Source organism: Natator depressus, chromosome 7 (genome assembly GCF_965152275.1).
Source record: "Natator depressus isolate rNatDep1 chromosome 7, rNatDep2.hap1, whole genome shotgun sequence".
NCBI classification, from domain to species: Eukaryota; Metazoa; Chordata; order Testudines; family Cheloniidae; genus Natator; species Natator depressus.
This window is the reverse complement of record NC_134240.1, coordinates 53,862,504-53,881,187: the sequence shown is the minus strand read 5'-3', so window position 1 is coordinate 53,881,187 and position 18,684 is coordinate 53,862,504. Positions and strand designations below refer to the sequence as shown.

Genomic DNA, 18,684 nt, shown 5'->3' with positions numbered 1-18,684 from the left:
CTTCCTTCAGTTCTGTTGGGACAGCAGTGGGGTCAGGATGGGCAGCCAGGTGTTCCATGCAGGATGGAGAACGGGTCTGCTGCATGCGTTTCAAAAGCTCTTGTGGGGCTGAGTTGAGTGAGGTAGCCAGCCTTGAGACCTAAAGGGTGATTATCAGCTGTTCTGCAGTGAGGTTTGGGGTTGTAGTGGTTCCCTCGGAGGTTCTTTTCAGTGAAGCCGCCCCCTGTTCCAGAGCTGAGTCAGGTGTCCAGCCACACGGCAGCTCCCCCCACATGTCTGCACCAGCAGGCTAGAAGCACCCCTGCCGAAGCAGTGTACACGGAAGGCCGGAGAGCAGGATAATGTGTGGCCAGACTGAGATGAAGGGAGTGTCTGGTGTGTGCATGGAAATGCTGCTCTTTTCCTAGCTTTGGGGGCTGGGCAGGCCCACCATGCTCTGTCCCCATGGGACCTGAATGGAGCTCCAGGAGGACGTGCGGCTGTGGAAGGAAAGCCAGAGGAGAGGGGAGTGGTGCGGGGCTGCACAGGCACCTCAGCCCCATGTTATCTGCTTGCAGTGGGTGTGTTTAAACTCTCGCCAGGCCTTTTCTGATTTAGCATTTGAATTCGAAATCCCCCAGCCTTGGTTTTGGTTCCTGGGTGGTGAGGTGGTGGATGTACTAGGATCCCCTGAGTCACCCTCTCTGTGCTGCTTTTGAAGGGTGGGGAAGAGGGTGCAAGGAGGCCAGCCAGCTCTGAAGTCTGAGTCCCTACGAGTCTGATTTGTAGCCAAGGGATTGCAGAGAGCCTGCGGTGCTGCTGGTTTTATCTTGTTGCTAACATCGGGTAGAAGGGAAGACATAGGGGAAGAGGGGTGAAACTGTCTCAGTCACAAGAGTCCTGCCTTCTGTGTGGGGGACAGGCCTGTTCCCCCAGCATTGCACCGCGGGCCCTTGGGAGACTCATGCAGGGTCATGGTTGGATTCCCAGGCGAGGCAATGCACCATGGGAAGCAGCCTTGGTGCATGCTGGCCTGGCCTGCACTTTCTTGATTCAGCAGGGCCACTCTCACCAAACAGAAGGTCTTCGTGCTGCAAGCAGGAGGGGGGTTGGCAGCTCTGCCTTGCCCTTGGGCTGTGTGAATGAGGAGGACAGAGGTGTTACTCACCAGCCCTGTCTACGAGAAACTCACTGGGGAAAAACACAAACCAGCTAGGCAGCCTGCAGGACTCACTCACCCCTGGCAGCTTCCTTCATGCTCTGGCCCTAAAGTCACTCCACACATCCCCATCATCCCTTGTCCCACCTGAGCACCTTCTCTGGGGCCCTGCCAGCATCATCCCATGCCTGGGTTCCCAAAGGCACAATCCCAGACCAGCCATATCTGAGATTGCCCCACTCATTTCCTGTATCTATCACACTTGTAGTCTGTCTGTACGCAGTCCTGGGTCCTCATCTCCTGGAGTCACCGCCAGCTCCCAGCCCTCCTGCCCCAGAGGTTCTTGTTTGCACCTCTCTCTACCTCCCTTCCCCCTTTGGACTGCTGCCTCTTTTGCTCTCCTTTCCCATCGCTCTAACCATCCATGTATATTTGGGTATGGGTACATCTGCTTGCACCTGGTCACCCCCGGGGGAAGGATGGTCTCTAGCGACCAGGGATGGGTTCCCTTGTCCTTATCTCTTGCTGCAAGATGAGTGTGTGGGGAGGGGGGCTGAGGAGATGGTGGGGAGTTACAAGGACAATACTGTAAAGATTTGCTGACTCTGCTACCCAGCAGAGGAACTAAAACAATCTGTTTTTCTGTCTCAGCCACAGAGCAACAACAAAACCAGTCTAGTAAGCCCAGCAAAAGAATCTCCCCCAGTGCAGACGTCCATGGTATCTTCCCTGACTACTACTACTTCCTTGTCTTTCCTGTTTGGGTTACTTTTGACTCTTGCCTCCCTGAGTGCTGCTTGTTCTGCTCTGTCTGAGCTTGTGTTTTGGCTTAGTTCTGTCTGTCCCTCTGCTGCTGTGGGGTCTAGTCACAGCCGTAGGGGGCTGCGGAAGCTGAGTGGAGTGGTGGTTGGATGTGGGGACTGCAGCCAGCCTGGACTACCCCCTCACCATCCCTGTGTAATTTTCATCTCTGACTTGGGGGAGGCTGGTTTTGAAGAAGATAACGATGGAGTCACTCTCCAACACCCAGAGCATGGACTTCAGGCCACCGTGAGTGGATGGGGTGGGCAGACACGTCTCAAAGGAACCCCTTTGTGGCCCTCTCGCACTATTGGCTGCGAAGTTAATCGCCTTCTGTGCTGTCATCACCCATTCATGTTCTGCAACATGCAGTGGGGTTGTAGGGCATGCTGTGCCTGGTATGTTTAGCAGCCCAGGCCAAGTGCGTTCTACCTGGGTACCTTTGGAAGATCAGGCAGCAGTCAAGTAGGTAGTGGAGGTGGATGGGTGAGTGTGCATTGTACCATCGCAGCCCCTGGTGCCCTTGCCGATCTATCCAGAGGAGTGATGTAGGTGGGTGACATGGGGCAGGATCCCACGTGTTGTCTCCAGAGCAAAAGGATAAGTGCAGAAACTAGCTTGTGCTCCTGGAGGCCTGGCGGCTGCTTTCTGTAACATTCCAGAGAGTTTTTTCCCTGGGACATTTCATAATTTTAAGCTTCCCCTGCATTGGCTTTACCTGCTCCTCTTTTGGTGCTGAAGGCACCTTTCTGATGCTTTTTTGTGTTACAAATGTCTCATTTGGGAGACGTTTGTTTTAGCAAATTATGCATTTTCCTTTGCAGCCCAGTTCCCTGAGCAGTTCCTCTCTGGGACACACAGTCTTATTTTATCCCCTTTTTTCTTATGGAAATTATGAATGTCCCTTTTCAGAGTAAAAAAATCTGGCAAACTCAATGGAAAGCTGGGAGACAAAGGCCCTTGCCCCACCCACCACCATCCCCCTTGCCCCCCTCCCCCAAAAATCTGTTCTCTGAGAGAGAACCTGCTGAGGGCTCATTGCTTAGTCAATTGCCTTCTAGAGGGTGGAGATTTATACTCCCAGCTGCTAGCTGGGCACAGGTTTAAGGTGTGTGTGCCAACACCGTTCTCAGAAGGCAAATTGGGACCTAGTGGGTGTCTGGGGGCTTTGTCTCCTTGCGAACGTAGCTGTTAGTTGAGCATCTCTTTTCAAGAAGCCCTTGGAGCAGAAAGTGTGTGTTTGGACACACATCAGCAGCTTGGAGTTTGTTTGTTTGTGATTTGTTTCCATGTTGGTCACTTGTTCTGTGCTTGTTGGAGAGTGAAAACAAGGGGAAAAGGTTTGAGAATCTAAGTTTAATTCTTTTCTCCTCTCCTTTCCTAGGAGCCTCAAACGACTGTTGTCCACAATGCCACAGATGGCATAAAGGTAAGGGCGTGTCCCTATTATTTTTCCTTAGAGAAACCTCCGTGACCCTAGTTCCTGCCCCTTTGATGTTGCATCGCAGGATGGTTGTGAACAGTCGCTTTGGCACTGGGAGGGTTCTTTTAGGTGACTGTGGACCTCTAGAACACTCGGGCAGGGAGGGCTAGTAAATTCCCAGTCAGATTTCACTGTCCCTTTCCTGACCCAGTGGGCAAGATCCTCACCAGGTACATACTCATGGTGGGCTCGAGTTGGAGACCGGTTCCTTTCAGTGCACTCTAAGGTACAGTTGTAGGTGATCCATATTCCCTCTTCTCTCACCTCATAGGAGAACTCTCCTCAGGGTGAGTGCGGAGTTGTCCCCTGTGATATATACTCCCAGGGCTTGGTGCTGCCTTCTTGAATGGCCCCAGCTTTGAGGGCTTGTGCCACTTCTCATGAGATGCTACTCCAACGCCTAATTGATCTTGCTGCTACGCATTGACTAATACTTTGCCCAGTTTCATCCCACTCCTCTTAGTAGTACTCCTTCTATCATCCCGTTCCTGTCTCTTCCTTTGTTTTGCCCTTCCCCCATAGACAAACGGAAGTGTCTTCAATCTACTGACTTTGCCATCTAGTAAAATTCTCTTGTGCCGTGCAGGGTTCCACAGAGAGCTGTAACACCACCACTGAAGATGAGGATCTGAAAGGTAGGTGATATTGTGGGGCTGTGGGCAGGAGACTCTGGAGGTCCGACCTGCAGAGTTCAGTCGTCATGGTTTAACATCCCCAGAGCTGTGCATCTGATTCGGTTCTTGAGTTTGCCATGGCTTTGTCTGCCAGGCCTATTGCAGAGGGGTCATGGGTATGCACCATTCAGTCTGCTTTGAGGAAGTGGCCAGCCTGGCTTTTGGGGCATGTGAACCCTCCATGCCCCAAGTTGTGTGTCTTGTTAGTCTCAAGGTGGGAATTCTGTCCTCACGGGCATTGGAATCTCTCCATTCCCAACCATTTACAGGACTGGAATCTCTCTCTTTTTTCCCCTCTTCAGATCTGGAATCTAGCTGTTCCTTTCTGTGTTTCGACACAGCTTGCAGGGGATTGAGATCTCCTTGTTTCACTCCTGTCCAAGGAGCTCTCTTGTTTCCACACCCATGTCTTTTGGATGGATGTACTGTCTCTGGTCCAGGGCAAAGGGACTCTGCTCTCTCTGTTCTGTTTTCCCTTTGCAGGTGGAAATGGAATTCCCCGGCTGCCCCAGTATTGGGGCATGTTAGAGGAGAGAGATGTTAATAAAGGGGGGTGAAATTGTATACCTCTACATGACCACATTGTACAATCCTTTCTCCTTCTTGTGATGGACTTACATAAGTCAGACCTGCCTGGCCTGGAGTGCAGTGTTTCAGCAGCTGCCCAGTACACTGGGAAGTGTAAGCAAGTCAGGGAAATTCTAGCCACACTGAAGAGGAATGTGGTGGAGGAGACAGTGCTCTCCCTGGGAGCAAATTCTGAAGTCTCTCTCTCGGGTGGGGGAGAGGCAGTAGGAAGCAGTGAGGCACAGGTGTATTCTCCCCCGTTATAACCAAAGCCTGTTCTGTCAAACACCCAGGACAGCACTAGTTCTAGCCCTGCCAGGCTCAGGGGGCTGTTCTTACTGATACCACATGAGTCAGCTGGGATGATTCATGACTCGCTGCACAGTGAGCTGCTGGTAGCCGTTCTGAGGAGTCATGGGGACCAGAGAGAGAGACAGCTGGTTGGACAAACTCTCTAATACAGGTCCAATTTCAAGGGGAGACCTGGCCTCATCACATGCTAATGCTGTAGCCCTCACTTCTGTCCAAAGTGAGGCTTGAATGAAGCCAACTTGAGGGTTGGGGACTGGATGACTCAGGAGATTAGTAATGGCTAGTGGAATATGTAGCCTCTGATCCCTGGAGACATGGGTCAGAAACCAGTTTGGACTCTTTAATCTCGAATAGATGACTGTCCACATTCTGAAGTCACTCTTCATTGAAGCCCAATACCATTGGCAATTTGTGCTTGGCAGAGGCCCAGAACTGGAGCAGTGCGTGCTGCAGGTCTGGAGTGAAGGGCATTAGCAGAGCTGTGAAGAAAGAGGAGAGGGTCGGAACTGGCAAAGCCAGGGGACCATGGGCTGGGATAAGGTGTATTGAAGGGCTATGTAGGGAACCTAAGGCTGGAATGGCAGGGATACTGCTGCTCAGAATTGGCGTTTACTGACTGAGCTGTGGGGGTATCTTCTTAGGACTTGGAAGAGCAGAAGATGCTGCGGTGAGGGGTGGTGGCAGGGAAGAAGCTTGCACAGTTACTGTCTGCACTATGCCCAGCTCTGGCTAGTACTGTTATCCCTTTGCTTCTAGGAGTGCCAACACTCACCAAATGCTTCCTGATTTAACTCCTCCCTCAAAGTAGTTAGCTAATCAGAAGTTGAAATCCAGTGAGAGGCTCAGAAGGAGGACCCCCTTTTCTCTATCACACACAGACACACTGCGGGTATCTTTCCCTGGTTACAATGTGCTCATCACTCGAGCCAAGAAATTCATCCTCCCTCCATTGCTATGCGAAGCTTGGAGTCCTCAGCTCCCTACACAGCCAAGCCCTGGGGAACGAGGAGCTACTTTGCTGCTGCTGAGTTTGCATGAGACAGACTAGGCAGGTGTACAAGGACAGGCCAATGCCAATGGAGCAGTAGACAGCTTTAGGTATGTGGTCAGTGATGCCTCAGTGAGCCATTGGTTGGAGTGTAGCAGGGCTGAAAGGAGCATGCAGTTCTACATTGCACTGAGGGACCATGCCGTAGTGCAGGCTGCTTGCCTTTGTGCTGGAGGGTGCTCTTGCAGGTTTCTGTGCCCATCAATGTGGTTTCTTTAATGTTCTCCTTCCTTTCTCTTTTTTTATTTACTGAACTGCGTATTTTGTTTGTTTTTGTGTTTTTAATTCCCTGCCATGCTAGCTCCCCCTCTCTCCACCGGGGATGGCAGCTCAGTGCTTGAAGGACGGAGGCACAGTGAGAGCAAAACACAGACTGAGTCCATGCAGTCCCAGCTTTCTCTCTGTTTCTCAGCCAGTAAGTCCAGGGGTGCAGCGCTCCACAGCATCCTTCCTCCACCCTCCCCATGACCTTCCTTTCCCCAGTTCCCTTCCAGAGGGTGGATTTTCATTTCCAGTACTTCAGCATATAAATAAATCCATCTCCCCTCCCCCACATGCTGAAATTCTCCAGAGCCCCCTGTAAAGTGGACCCTCATCCTCGCTAATTTCATTCCCCTGCTTCCCTGTGGATAAGGCGTGGCATTCTCTGCAGTGACACTCGCTGGGTGACGTTGCACAAGTCATGTTGCCTCTCGAGCCTCAGTTTACCCAGCTGTAAAATGGAATTAGACTGGCCTGACACTCAGAGGTGGTGTGAGGCTGAATTGTTTCCTGTTTGTGTTGAGCTTTGAGCTCCTCAGATGGAAGGTGCCATGGAAGTGCTGAGTACCAGTAGTAGAGTGAGTCACCTCGCAGGGTTCTCTGGGAGTAGGGCTGTGGCAGCTGGAAGACCCCTTCCCTGTGCCTTCTGCCGTGTCTGGAGCTCTTTGTGAAGCCTTGACTCTGGAGGCACTTTCCCTCTGCGTGTGCGTCTCTGTTGTGTGTCTCGCTCAGTGCTTCAGTGGGTTTGGACCTGAAAAATCCCGTCACTTATTGCGTGTTCTCCCAGGTCTTCCCTGAATCTATCAGCTCTGTAGCATCCTGGCAACAGAGACACTGTAAGAGCATGTGGTCCAGCTATCCATGCCTCTCCCTGTAGGCATGTCCTGGAACAATCTGTCTGGGTCTGTTCTCCTAGTGGCCTCACGGCCTACCCAGAGGGGACCGTAGTGGAAAAGGCCACAAGTGTAGTGATGCCTGGAGGTATTGGGAACCCTCCTATCAAGCTGTCTATAACGGGTGGGAGGGAACAGCTGCCCTCTCCTCTTGTCCCTCCTTTGCTGCCCCCCATCAGACCTCCTTGTTAGCTCATTTGGTGAAGTGGTTGCGCCTCCCATTTGGAAGCATCTTCAAGAATGTGTGGCTTTGATAGGCACAGTGACTGGGGAGAGGGTCCTCTGGGCCAGATGGGAAGGGAACTGATCTGTTAACTCCAAACCGCTGTGCCCCCTGCAGCACTGCTTCCTACCTTGTCCAGCCGCCCTGGCCGTGGTGCAGTGCGATGTGCCGAGCCCCCTCTCCACTGAGCGAGGAAGCATTCTCCCCTCCCACTCCTCCTGTCTTAGATTTGCAGTGATTTGGATCTCCTGCTCATTCTCCCCATTCTCCCCTGTGCTGCTCAGTCACTGACCTGAGAGGGTGGGCTGCTTCAGGGCATGCTCAGGCCAAGGCCTTTGGCATCAGTGAGATTTCCGCTGTGCTCCGAAGGATTTTCCCCTGGCCTTCTGAGCATTGTGCGGCCCACACGGCATGACAGGAGCCAGCCTGGAAGATGGGGGTTGAAGGGGTGCGGGTCTGTGTGGAGATGGGGGCTGGGACTGTGTGGTGTGCTTCTTTGTTGGTTTTATTTTGCATTCTGTTGTTGTTGGGTTTTTAAATATTATTTTAATGCTTACGTTTGTTTTGCAGCCACGCAGTCTTGTGAGGAGAAGCTTCTTGCCTGGGACAGCCCAGGGCAGACACTGGAGTTAGAGCGTGCTCAGTCGGAGCCTTTGCTAACTCCTGTAGTTCCGTTTGTACTTAACAGTGCAGCGTGTAAGTTAGTGGTTGGCTAGCAGTAGTGGAGTAGTGCAACTAATTCTAGACGTCTAGTTACCCTCCTCTTCACCCTTATGCACCCTGTCCTCCTGGTCCCTGCTCGAGGGGGCCAGTTGCCCTTTCATGCTACAGCTACAGGGGTGACCGTTGTAGTCGGCTAGAGGCACAGTCACATTGAGTAACATAGCTCAATTCACGTCCACACACAATCGTTTCTCCCGTTGCAGCCGTGCTACCAACTGCACTTGTGAGAGTGCATTCTGGGAGACTCCAGGCAGCTGCCCCGTACTTCCTCAGCAGCGGATGCAGTGCCTGAAGGACATGCACACGGAGCGGCACGAGCAGCATGTGGGGCCACGTGCTCTGGAAAGAGGGTTGGCCCAAACCACTTACACAGGCATGATTATTGGGTCCCAGGTACAGCCATGTGGTGGAACACGTGGTCACTAGCCATGTGTGAACCATGCTGTCTGTGTGTACACAAGCCATGTTTAAAGCCAATCATGCCTGGAAGTTGCTACAGACTTGGTTAAAAGTTGTAGTGTGGGCAGGGCCTTAGTTACTATGTTGTGTTCCTCACTTGTGGAGATACTACCGGGCAACACTAGGGAAGATACAGCCGTGTGAGCCTCCCACTGGCAGCTCCCAGACAGTATCATCCAAGGTGTGTGAGACAGTACATGGCGGGGAGGGTTTCAGGGACTGCTGTTGGTTGGTCCTCGATTACCCTTCCTAGAAGAGAAAGCAGGGGAGGCCGTGTTGACTTCCATCTTGACTGGGAGGCAGGAGTGCCTTGCTGTGTGAAAGCCAGGGGGTGCCCACCCTCGGAGGTAAGGGGTACACACCACCTCTGTTGCTGTGGTAGCTCAGTGCGTACAGTAAACACCGGGGCAAGGCACAGTGTTGTGTGTTGGCTTTGTGTCTGACCTGTGGAGTGGATGCTGCCGTGCATGTTGAGCTGGAGACCCTCTGAGATGAGCTATCCCAAGGCTCTTGTGGCTTTAGGCCTCTTCACTCATTCCAAAGAAAATCTTTCTCTGCTCTTCCCCCAGCCCCTGGGGTTCCTTCTCGAGGTGCTGAATGTATCTGTACCCTCTCCACGGGGTGGGAGAACCCATTTGCCACTTATCCTCATAGGGAAGACCACATTGCTCATGAATGACTTGCTCATGAAGCATCATTTCGTAGCTAACGTAATCCGGTGCACCCCCTTGATCCATTTCCCATGCCCATCGGTGCACAAATAACACACTACGCTACAGTACACCAGCCCCACTGCCAGGACCTGCTCAGTTAGTGTGACGAGCTCATGCTACTGGCCGAAATGTATCTGTGGGGAGCTGCATAGCAAAACGTTCTTGGTGGATTACAGAAGTGGGTGTGGTCATGTCTCTCACCAGCTGAGATTACGCTTTTGCACCCTAACCGGGGCCAGTTGGTGTTAGAAATGTGGGGGGGGACGGGGGGGCTTCAGATAGCTGGTGACAATAGCAACACTTAGGTTATTTATTTCGTAGCTTTACAGATACCACCACAGATAGCACATCCTAGATAGTGCCCGCAGTTCATACAATACCTTCACTTATTGAGCGTGCGCGGGGGGGGGGACAGATGTAGGACGCCTTGGGTCTATACGTAGATGCATGCGTGTGTACGGTGTATACGGATGTAGCACGTGGATCAGTGTGTACTCAGGTATGCGAACTGCAAAGGAAAGATTAGTTCTAGCGAGCCCCTAGGGACTGCTACTGAGAGTTGTAATAAAGCCCATTCATTGTGCGCGCTTTGCTGCAGGGTTAGCTGCTTTGATATCAGAGGTAAGGATGGCAAGACGAGGGGAGCTGGGCTGCCTACAGCTGACCGGAGAAAATAGAGAGGACTGGGACAGCAACAGGCAGTAGATCCAGCCACGTGAATGTCAGCTGAGCAAAACTGGGTGAAGTGGCAGTGCTAGTCGAGTGCTGAGTGCCCCGAAGCCAGTTCCAGGGAGCTGTGTGCCAAGCATGGGCTACTGCGGGGGGGATGAGGCCCAGCCCCGTAGAGCCGGCAATTTGTTCTGCTTTAGTTGCCTCGCTAGCTTGTGGAATCTGTCCCTGCGGGTGTCCCGATGGCGTGTTTGCAGCACTCGCCATCTGGGGAGTGATGGTGATAGGTAAATTGCTGAGGGATTCTTTGGCTGCCTTGATCTTGTTGTGGCCACTGCTATATCTGGATGTCGTGGGCGCGGGGGCTTCACTTCCGACAGCTGGTGCCAGGTTTTACTTTTTCCTTTGTGTTGGCCTGTTCAGTGACCGGGGCCCTTCCTTGCAGTCCCTGGAAGCAGCCCGGGCTGTCAGGGGACGATGAGGCTCCTGGGACAGGCCTGCTTTTGGAGCAGAAAATGAGTATGAGACGGTGTCTTTATTCCCCTTCTCCCTGCATCCTGGGGTCACCATTTCCCTTTCATACCACCGACCCCGTGCCCTTGAATAGATGGCTGCCATTATCACATATCTCTGGAGTGCAGGGAGCTCCTCCTGTGAGATCAGGGTCAATGGCGTCCTGCAAATTGTCCAGTAGGAGGCGCTCGATTGTCTCACTTCCTCCCAGTCAAGGCAGAAGCATAGTTAAATTGCCTTTACTTCTCGTCCACAGTGCGCAAACAAGAGATCATTAAGATAACAGAGCAGCTGATTGAAGCCATCAACAATGGAGACTTTGAGGCCTACACGTAAGTACAGTGTCACTGGGCATTCCGTTTCTACATGTCAGCCTGTGGGCAAGAGGCAGAATGGCCCCTGCCCACGAGCGAGTCACGCAGGCTGTCCAGTGCAGTGGGGTGGGGAGGGTTACGCTTCACTCTCTGACAACTGCAGCTATGGGAGTTAGAGCCAAGGGGGCTCTTTAAATGAACACTTGGTACCAGGAGTAAGGCAGTTACCAGGCAGCAGAATGGGTGACCGTTAAAGGAGCACATCTGGAAGCCCTGCGATGCAGGAGCAGAGGGAGATGGGGATGATCAGTGCGGGATGGAAGGAGATAGGATTAAGGGGCAGACTGTGTGTGATACATGCTTGGATGCTTGACTGGACCACAGAACTGAAGGAAACACACCAGCTCCAGGTAGTCAACATGGGTCTCAGTCCCAGGCGAGGGGTGTGTCTGAATAAGCACAAGGAGCTAGCAATATGGCACAAAATAGCTCCTGGACTTCGGGGCTGGCCCAGGAGAGGGTGACGGCTCTGAGAGGTTTATAAGGGGGGAAAATCCCTGGGGCATGAATATTCCTTTTTCTTTGCAGGAAGATCTGTGACCCAGGCCTGACCTCATTTGAACCCGAAGCACTGGGGAACCTAGTCGAGGGGATGGACTTCCACAAGTTTTACTTCGAGAACTGTGAGTGGGCAGATTCCAGCAATGCCAACAGCCCCCTCCTCCACACCTCTCTGCCCTATCTTGGGAAATGGCTGCAGTTCTCTCAGACTGTCCATGGACACCAGGGTTTAATGTGGGTGAACTGTGAAGGGTTATTAAGATCCAGCACTTTCTCTCCTCCCTCAGTGAGGTTTCTGTTTCCCTCATTTCTCTTCGCCCTAGGAATGGGGCTAGTCTGGCACAAAGTATGTTGTCGGAGTGGGAACCAGTGGTTCAAAGGGACCAAGACACTGGGTTTCCAGTCAGTGTAAAAGGGGAAAGAGACGCTAACCCAGCTCAGCTGGAGAGCCCTGCCCAGTCATAGGGGTGGGAGGGGTACTCTCTGTCACACATGCCAGGACGTAGCTCTTTGCAGTGTACTGCTCTCAGAATTTCTCCAAGTTGAGGTCCCACATCCCTGGTTCAGATCCCAAACCCATGGTGAACCCTTTGGTAACTGGGTCAGAGGGGGGACACCTTGTCCGTGTGGCTGGGAAGGCAAACCCAGCAAATGCCCTTGTGTGGGGTTGTCCTTCCCTTAAATAACACCCCTGTGGTTTCCTGTCCCGCGTCCATCCCCCAGGAGTCACTACAGTGTGTGGCGAGGGAAGTGAGCTGCTATCCTGAGCTGCCGCATGTGGCTGATCTTGGGGAAAGGGCCCCCTTAGCACACACTGATCCTTGGCTTGTGAGGTGAAGGGGGCCCGCTCACCTCTTTCTCATTGTCTGCATGACAGCCCTGGAGTGCCTGTCACTCACTGTGGCCTGCTGGCGCCCAGGGAGGTCCTGGCAAGCCTCAAAGGGCCCTCGCACACGGCTGTGCTGCAGGTAACATCTGAGAATGAGAATGGCCCTGTAATTGAGGCACTGGCTGCACTGATGCCTGGAGTGTGGAATGTGTTCTGTGCAGAGCAAATGGGAGCTGAAGGGTCAGATAACCTGAGGGGTGAGGAGGTTGAATTCGGGGAGCAAGAGAGGTGGCTGGGTTGTGCCTCGGGAGTGTTGGGAGCAGAGATGCTGTGGCCTAGGATGCAGGTGGGAGGGTAAGGAAACGGGGACAGTAGATGTAGTGGTGTGCGAGGCCTTGATCTTCTCAATGGGGACATGAAGCTGATGGTTTTGCATGTCCCCCCAGTATTGTCCAAGAACAGCAAGCCAATCCACACCACCATCCTGAACCCCCACGTCCATGTCATTGGCGAAGACGCAGCCTGCATTGCCTACATCCGCCTGACTCAATACATCGATGGCCAGGGCCGGCCCCGCACCACGCAGTCTGAAGAGACCCGCGTCTGGCACCGCCGCGATGGCAAGTGGCTGAATGTCCACTATCACTGCTCTGGGGCCCCTGCTGCTCCGCTCCAGTGAAGATCGAACACAGGTACGCTCCAGCAGGGAGGGCAGATGACATGCCATGGGGGCTGTATGTGGCAATGAAGTATCGGAAGCCCAGAATGTTGAGAGGCCATTAACCGGGCTCTGAGGGATGGTCATTTACTATCTGGCTGCAGGCAGAGTGGAGCTAAGATAGTGAAACATTTCCCTCAGCCCTCTCTCCACCCCACGTGTCCCTTTCCCTGAGTGTGCACCATAAGGAGGTGATGAGCTCGCTCTGTTGGCAGATGGGAGTCGCACTCTGCAGGTATAGCCCCTTACTGAGGATTTCAGAGTGCTACAGCTGGATACACTCCAGGGGATACGCTAGTGCTGGCTCAGTCTCCGCAGGGCCGCCAGGCACTAACCTGGGGCACTTGGGTCAGGTTATGCACTCTGGCCTTGGACTGCAGAGGAAAGCCATATGCCTGGCTCTGGGGTGGGGGTGGGATTGGGTCCCTGGCTGTAATGTGCTGGCCTCCACCTCTCTGGTCCTGGGGTGCAGGCGGGTCCCATTGCCTGGCAGAAAATGTAATGAGGTCTTGGGAGATTATTTAAAGTAGGAGCGTGGGGAGAGTTGCCTGAAGAGCAACTAGGTCTGACATGGATCTTTTCTAACAACGTCAATCACAGAAAGGCAAGGAACCTGGGAAAGAGCAGACAGAAATTACAGCTGAACAGGGGTGGGCAGATTGAGATCCCAGAGGTAAAATTGCAGGAAAGTAACAGGGTGTTAGACTGAGGTGTTGAATACAAATAGGTATCCAGCCCCACATGCAAACTATAAACGTCTGCATAGTGGTGAGGAGCATAAAAGCAAACATATGTGAATGAGACTGCATGGCAGTGCAAAAGAGCTTGACGTGACAGGTGCTCCAGTAGCATAATGCAGTGCTAAGTCAGTGGGGTACTCTAATACCTGCCTATAAACAATACAGGGAAGGACAGATGAGGTTGGAGAGGTAGGTGGGAAGTTGCTCCAGAGTTTAACAATTCCCTAGGATTTGAATGAGGCAGTGTCAAAGTAGAGAGAACCATAGACTACAATCTAGAAGGATACAAATCCCAAGCCATAAGAATACAAATATATTAGAATGTTAATACTGGCCTTCTAATCAGCAAAAGGGTTTTGAACATACCGAGAGAGAGATCAAAGGCAAATAAAGCTAATGGAAATGGTAATATTGGGCAACTTAAACTAGCCATATACAAAATGGCCAAACATCACAATGGAGCAAAGTTTGACTAAACAATTTGTTGACACCGTCAAACAATTGCTTCTTGGAACAGCTGGTTCTGAAGGATACCAGTTTGGCTCAGATAACCTCTTGAAGCTTATTATTTAGCCATGGTGGTTTACTTATCTCCTTGCTTTCTCTTGTGTTGAAATGTGTGCATGCCTTATGCATCCGTTCTTATGTGTGCCTACGTAGCTGTCATGCCGAGTCCAAGGATTTAAGTTTCCTAATGTTAGAAACTTTTTGCCTAGATTCTTCCCTTTTTTAAAAATGCCTTTTTCTAAATTGAGTGTCACCGGATGAGGTTCTGTATGATTTCTTCCCAGAGGATGTTGAACTTCATTATACTGTAGTCACTGTTACTAAGTGGCTCAACTGCAGCGATGTCTTGAATGTAGTCCTGTGTATTGCTTAGGACTAAGGGCTTGTCTAAACTTACAATGCTACAGTGGCACAGCTGCACTGCTTCAGCTACCTATGCTGATAGGAGGGGCTCTCCCCTTGGTGTAGGTACCCCACCTCCCTGAGAGGCGGTAGCTAGGTTGATGGGAAAATTCTCCTGTCGGCTTAGCACTGTCTACACTGGGCGTTAGGTTGGTTTAACTGTATATTTGGAGAATTCCCTCAGGAGTAAATGAAGAGATTGGGCTATTTCTCACTAAAATCAGCTGCTGGGCTGGAGGGTAGCAAATGGTATAGCTATCTTTGGAAAAGGTGCTTCTGGAAAGGATAGCCCTGGGACCCTCCCTTTGGTAACAGGTCACGCTGGCTGAAACAAATGATAAACCAATGTAAACTGCTTGTGCCCATTGCTGGGCTTTACATTAACTGTAACCCCCCAGGATAAAGGCTGCAGAATTGTGGACAGCTGTCCGCAAACGTGCTCAGTATGGAGCAGTGGTCAAAAGGCACTGAGGTATTAAGATGGAGAAGGAACGGGATGGAGGATAATACTAAAATACCATAATATACATCAGTGGTTCACTCTCTCCTGGAATACTGAGTTCAGTTCTGCTCACTCCACTTTAGACAGGATATAACAGAATTACAGGGAGTCCAGTGATGAGCATAATTTAGACATATGAGAACCTCCACGTGAAGAGCGAGGCAGAGAAGAGTCAGACTGTTACCATAGAGAGGAGTCAGAGAGGACGTGATAAAGGTATCCAAGGTGGGGAGTAGTAGAGAGGAGGTAAATCAGATAGTCCTAGTTACCTTCTCATGATACAAGAATAAAAAACGGCAAATTTAGAACTGCTGAATGGAAATCCTTTTTTTAACACAACACACAGTTAGACTTTGCTAACAAGACATCATTGAGGCCAGCAGCTTAGCAGGACCCAGAAAGAGAGTGGTGGTATATACAGATAGGGGAAACATCCAGAGTTACATTAGACAAGATTAAATAGAAAACAAAACTGTATGCAGGGTTATGAACCCACCTCCACCAGGGCAGGAGCTGACCTGTAACTTACAGTGAGGAAGCAACTGTCCCTATGGGCAGGTCATTCCATAACCACGTGCTTTGGGGTGGCTTGCACCCTCCTCTGAAGCATCTGGGGCTGGACTTTGGACCTCAGGTTTGGTCTGGTCCAGTCAGACAATTCCTTCCACGCTGTCCCCTCTCTCTGGAGTGCTGGGATTCATCTTCCCCTCCTCTAAAGCATGATGTGAGGAGAGTTTTCCTCTGCTATAACTGAGCCCCAGAGCAGAGCAGCGACTGCAATAACAGTGTCCCTTCTCACCGTACCAGCGGAGATTCGTCCTCCCAGCCTGGAGAACAGGGCTGGGTGGGAAGAAGGGTCCCGTCCTGGTGTGTTGCGGGGGTGCACCTTCCCAGCCCAGGTCTGGGGCGCACTGTGTGTGGTGAGGTGTTCCTTCCTTTTGTATCACTTGTAGCGTTTTCTCCCTGCCTGGTATGCTGTGGGAGAGTTTCTGTATAAATTGTGCAGCTAACTTTTGGCTTTATTTCCCTTCCTTCTCCCACCCCATTCTTTTCTCTCCTTTCTGGGTGGACATTGCCGCCTCCTGGTTGCAGCAGCTTTTGGAGATACTCAGCTGGAGGGCAATATCTTCTTAGCAAGCAGCTCTGGAGTGCCTGAGTGACAGCGACGGTCATGTCCGTTTTGACGTTTAAAAAAAATTACAAATTACAAACCGGCAGCAGCCAAATGCACGAAACCCTGCATGCATCTGATGCTCCGGGCGCTGCCGCCTTTCTGTTGTTTTCCATGGATCCATCGTGTCTGTTTCTGCTGTACGAAGGTGTTTTTTAAATCTAAGAGAGACATGTTGTTTGTATTAAAAAATAAAATAAACCGGAATAATGATAAATAAATGACAGACTATCCAACACCCCCTCCCCCAGGGCTGACGAAATGGCATCAACTGGAGCATCTTTCAGAAACCGAGCGAGGGGGAAAGCAAAAGGGAAGGCGAGAGAGCACGAGGAGGAAGAGGAGAAGGCAGCTTGAGCAGCGGATTGCTGAACTCTGCTCCACAAAGGCAAGGTGGAAGCTAACATTGCATTCAGGCTGTGCTGTGACTTTAATCAGTGAGCGGTGGCGAGGAAACACTGGAGGGGCCTGAATGAAGAATGGGAGGGAAAGGTGGAGGAATGACACTTCTCCACTTCCCACTGCCCAGCGGACTGATTTCAGCCCGAGTTTCTTCTTAAGTCTTCAGCGTGGTGCGGATGCTGCGGAAAGCTGGCTGCTCAGCCGCCAGAGCCCACAGACTTCCTAAAAACAAAACGGGATGTCGAGTAAAACCAAGGCTGGAAAAGGGGACTATAAAAAATGGCTTAAATAAAAATATAAATAGGAGCTTGCTCTTGAGAGATCCTGGTTTTAGAAGTGGCCACTCCCTGGCCAAACACGAAGGTTTGCGGCCTGCTGACAAAAGAAGTGTTAAGAGCAAAGGTTTTAGAGGAAGAGGGTACATGTATGGGATTTCTTTTATGGCTTTTCTTTTTCTTGTAGCGTAGCTGAGATCCGCAGTGCTGAAGAACACATGTTCCTTAGGAAGCAGATGAGAAAACTAGTGTTATGTTCTTTCATGAAGACTCACGCATCCACCTCTATGTGATGCATCATTAGCTTGTGTTTGATACTGAAATATATGCACCCATAGAATTAAGGGGCTCACCGGCTTCCAGTTTGATTATTTTTTTGTTTTTTTGTTCTCTGGTAAAATAGTAGAGGGAGCCAGCAACCCAAGGCAGGTGCGTCTCCCCTTCCCCCCGCCATCTGTTTTGTAAGTGTCATGTGTCCTGGTGTTTTTTTGGATAGCTTTTCTGTTTTTTTAATGGTCATGATGTAACTCATAAAACAATCCGCTCAGAATCTCAGCAAACTGTAGATAGAGGGCTTCAGGCCTCATGATACAGAGGGGAAAGGTAGTTACTACAGACCTTCTGATGCTTGTCCTTTGGGCAAATTCATCTTCCTTCCTTTGTTGGGGGATGCTGTCCGTTTCCTTTATTTGCTAGAAGGGGAATGTTGAATTATTTTGTTGACTTGTCTGAATTAATCCTGGCCCAGAGAAGCAAAAGGCCTTTTTTTTTTTGTAGATTCTCTTAGCACTAAGAGGCCCCCTGATTTCTGTGTCCTGATCAAGAGGAGGGCAGGGACTTAGTCATTATTGTGGGATATTGGCATGAACTTTTAGCTGAAGTCCCTCCATCTACAAATCACTAAATTTGGTCCTGGGACTTTACAGTATGTTATCCCTACACTCCTGAGGGACAAAGTAAACAGTATATTAAAAGGAAGGCAACGCTGTAATGGATTCTAAGGAAAAAGGAGGGCTAAATTATATCTTGATCCTTTTTCAGTGGAATGATGGGAAGGACCCGTAAGCTGTAGCATTGAGTGGAGTTACTGCCTTTCTCTGGAAATCCCTCCACTCCCCTTTAAAGGAAAACTCTTAAGTCAATCCCACACCATGATTAGAGCAGCTAATCCATGATGCAGGAAAAGGCCATTCATACTTCCCAGGGTTTGTCTGGACAAATAGTTTTCTTCCTTCCTCCACCATCCCAACTGCATGTGTGGGTGTGGTGGGGACTGAGACAGGAGGGAGTGAACACTGTCTCTTATCATTTCGGAACATTTTTAGGAGGGCAGTAAGCTAGTGAGTCAGGCGGAGAGGAAAAGCTTTGATATTTTCAGATTTTTTTTAAAAAAAGCCACGCAGAGAGCAAACAGGACATTACAATTATGCAGTTTTAAAAAGAGAAATACAAAAAGTTATGCATGCCTTCTTCAGGTCTGATCTTTCCTTGTCTCTTTACCTATTGATTATTAATGTTTAAAAAAGACCCTCTGTATTTAGTAACTGCATCTTTCAGAGAAAACTTAAAAAAGAAAATGGTTGGGTTGTTTTGGTTTTGCACAGTCTTGGAGACAAGCTCTCTGTTTGTTCTTTTAAGTTAATGAGAACCTTAGCTTGGTATGGCCATTATCAGACATAGCTGTACACCTTTAGCATTCTTAATGTTCTCTTACGGGGCTAATATAAGCATCTATATAATATATATTATAAATATCACATTTTAAACAGGAAATGGAAGCGTTTGA

General features: G+C 50.6%; 1 protein-coding gene across 32 annotated transcripts in view; it reads left to right on the top strand.

Moving 5' to 3' along the window:
* Positions 1-17,859, top strand: part of CAMK2G (calcium/calmodulin dependent protein kinase II gamma) — a 176,241-nt gene extending 158,382 nt beyond the window's left edge. For 4 of the 32 annotated variants that reach the window (XM_074958471.1, XM_074958467.1, XM_074958474.1 and 1 more), the window contains 9 exons: positions 1,790-1,858; positions 3,324-3,368; positions 4,009-4,057; positions 6,325-6,438; positions 7,971-8,096; positions 10,734-10,809; positions 11,380-11,474; positions 12,628-12,873; positions 16,143-17,859. In XM_074958471.1, coding sequence (XP_074814572.1) covers positions 1,790-1,858; positions 3,324-3,368; positions 4,009-4,057; positions 6,325-6,438; positions 7,971-8,096; positions 10,734-10,809; positions 11,380-11,474; positions 12,628-12,860 — 807 coding nt within the window. In that variant the 3' untranslated portion in view covers positions 12,861-12,873; positions 16,143-17,859. The remainder of the gene's footprint in view (positions 1-1,789; positions 1,859-3,323; positions 3,369-4,008; positions 4,058-6,324; positions 6,439-7,970; positions 8,097-10,733; positions 10,810-11,379; positions 11,475-12,627; positions 12,874-16,142) is intronic. The other 28 variants (XM_074958479.1, XM_074958476.1, XM_074958485.1 and 25 more) reach the window with 9 other exon arrangements.
* The last annotated feature ends 825 nt before the right edge of the window (positions 17,860-18,684 follow it).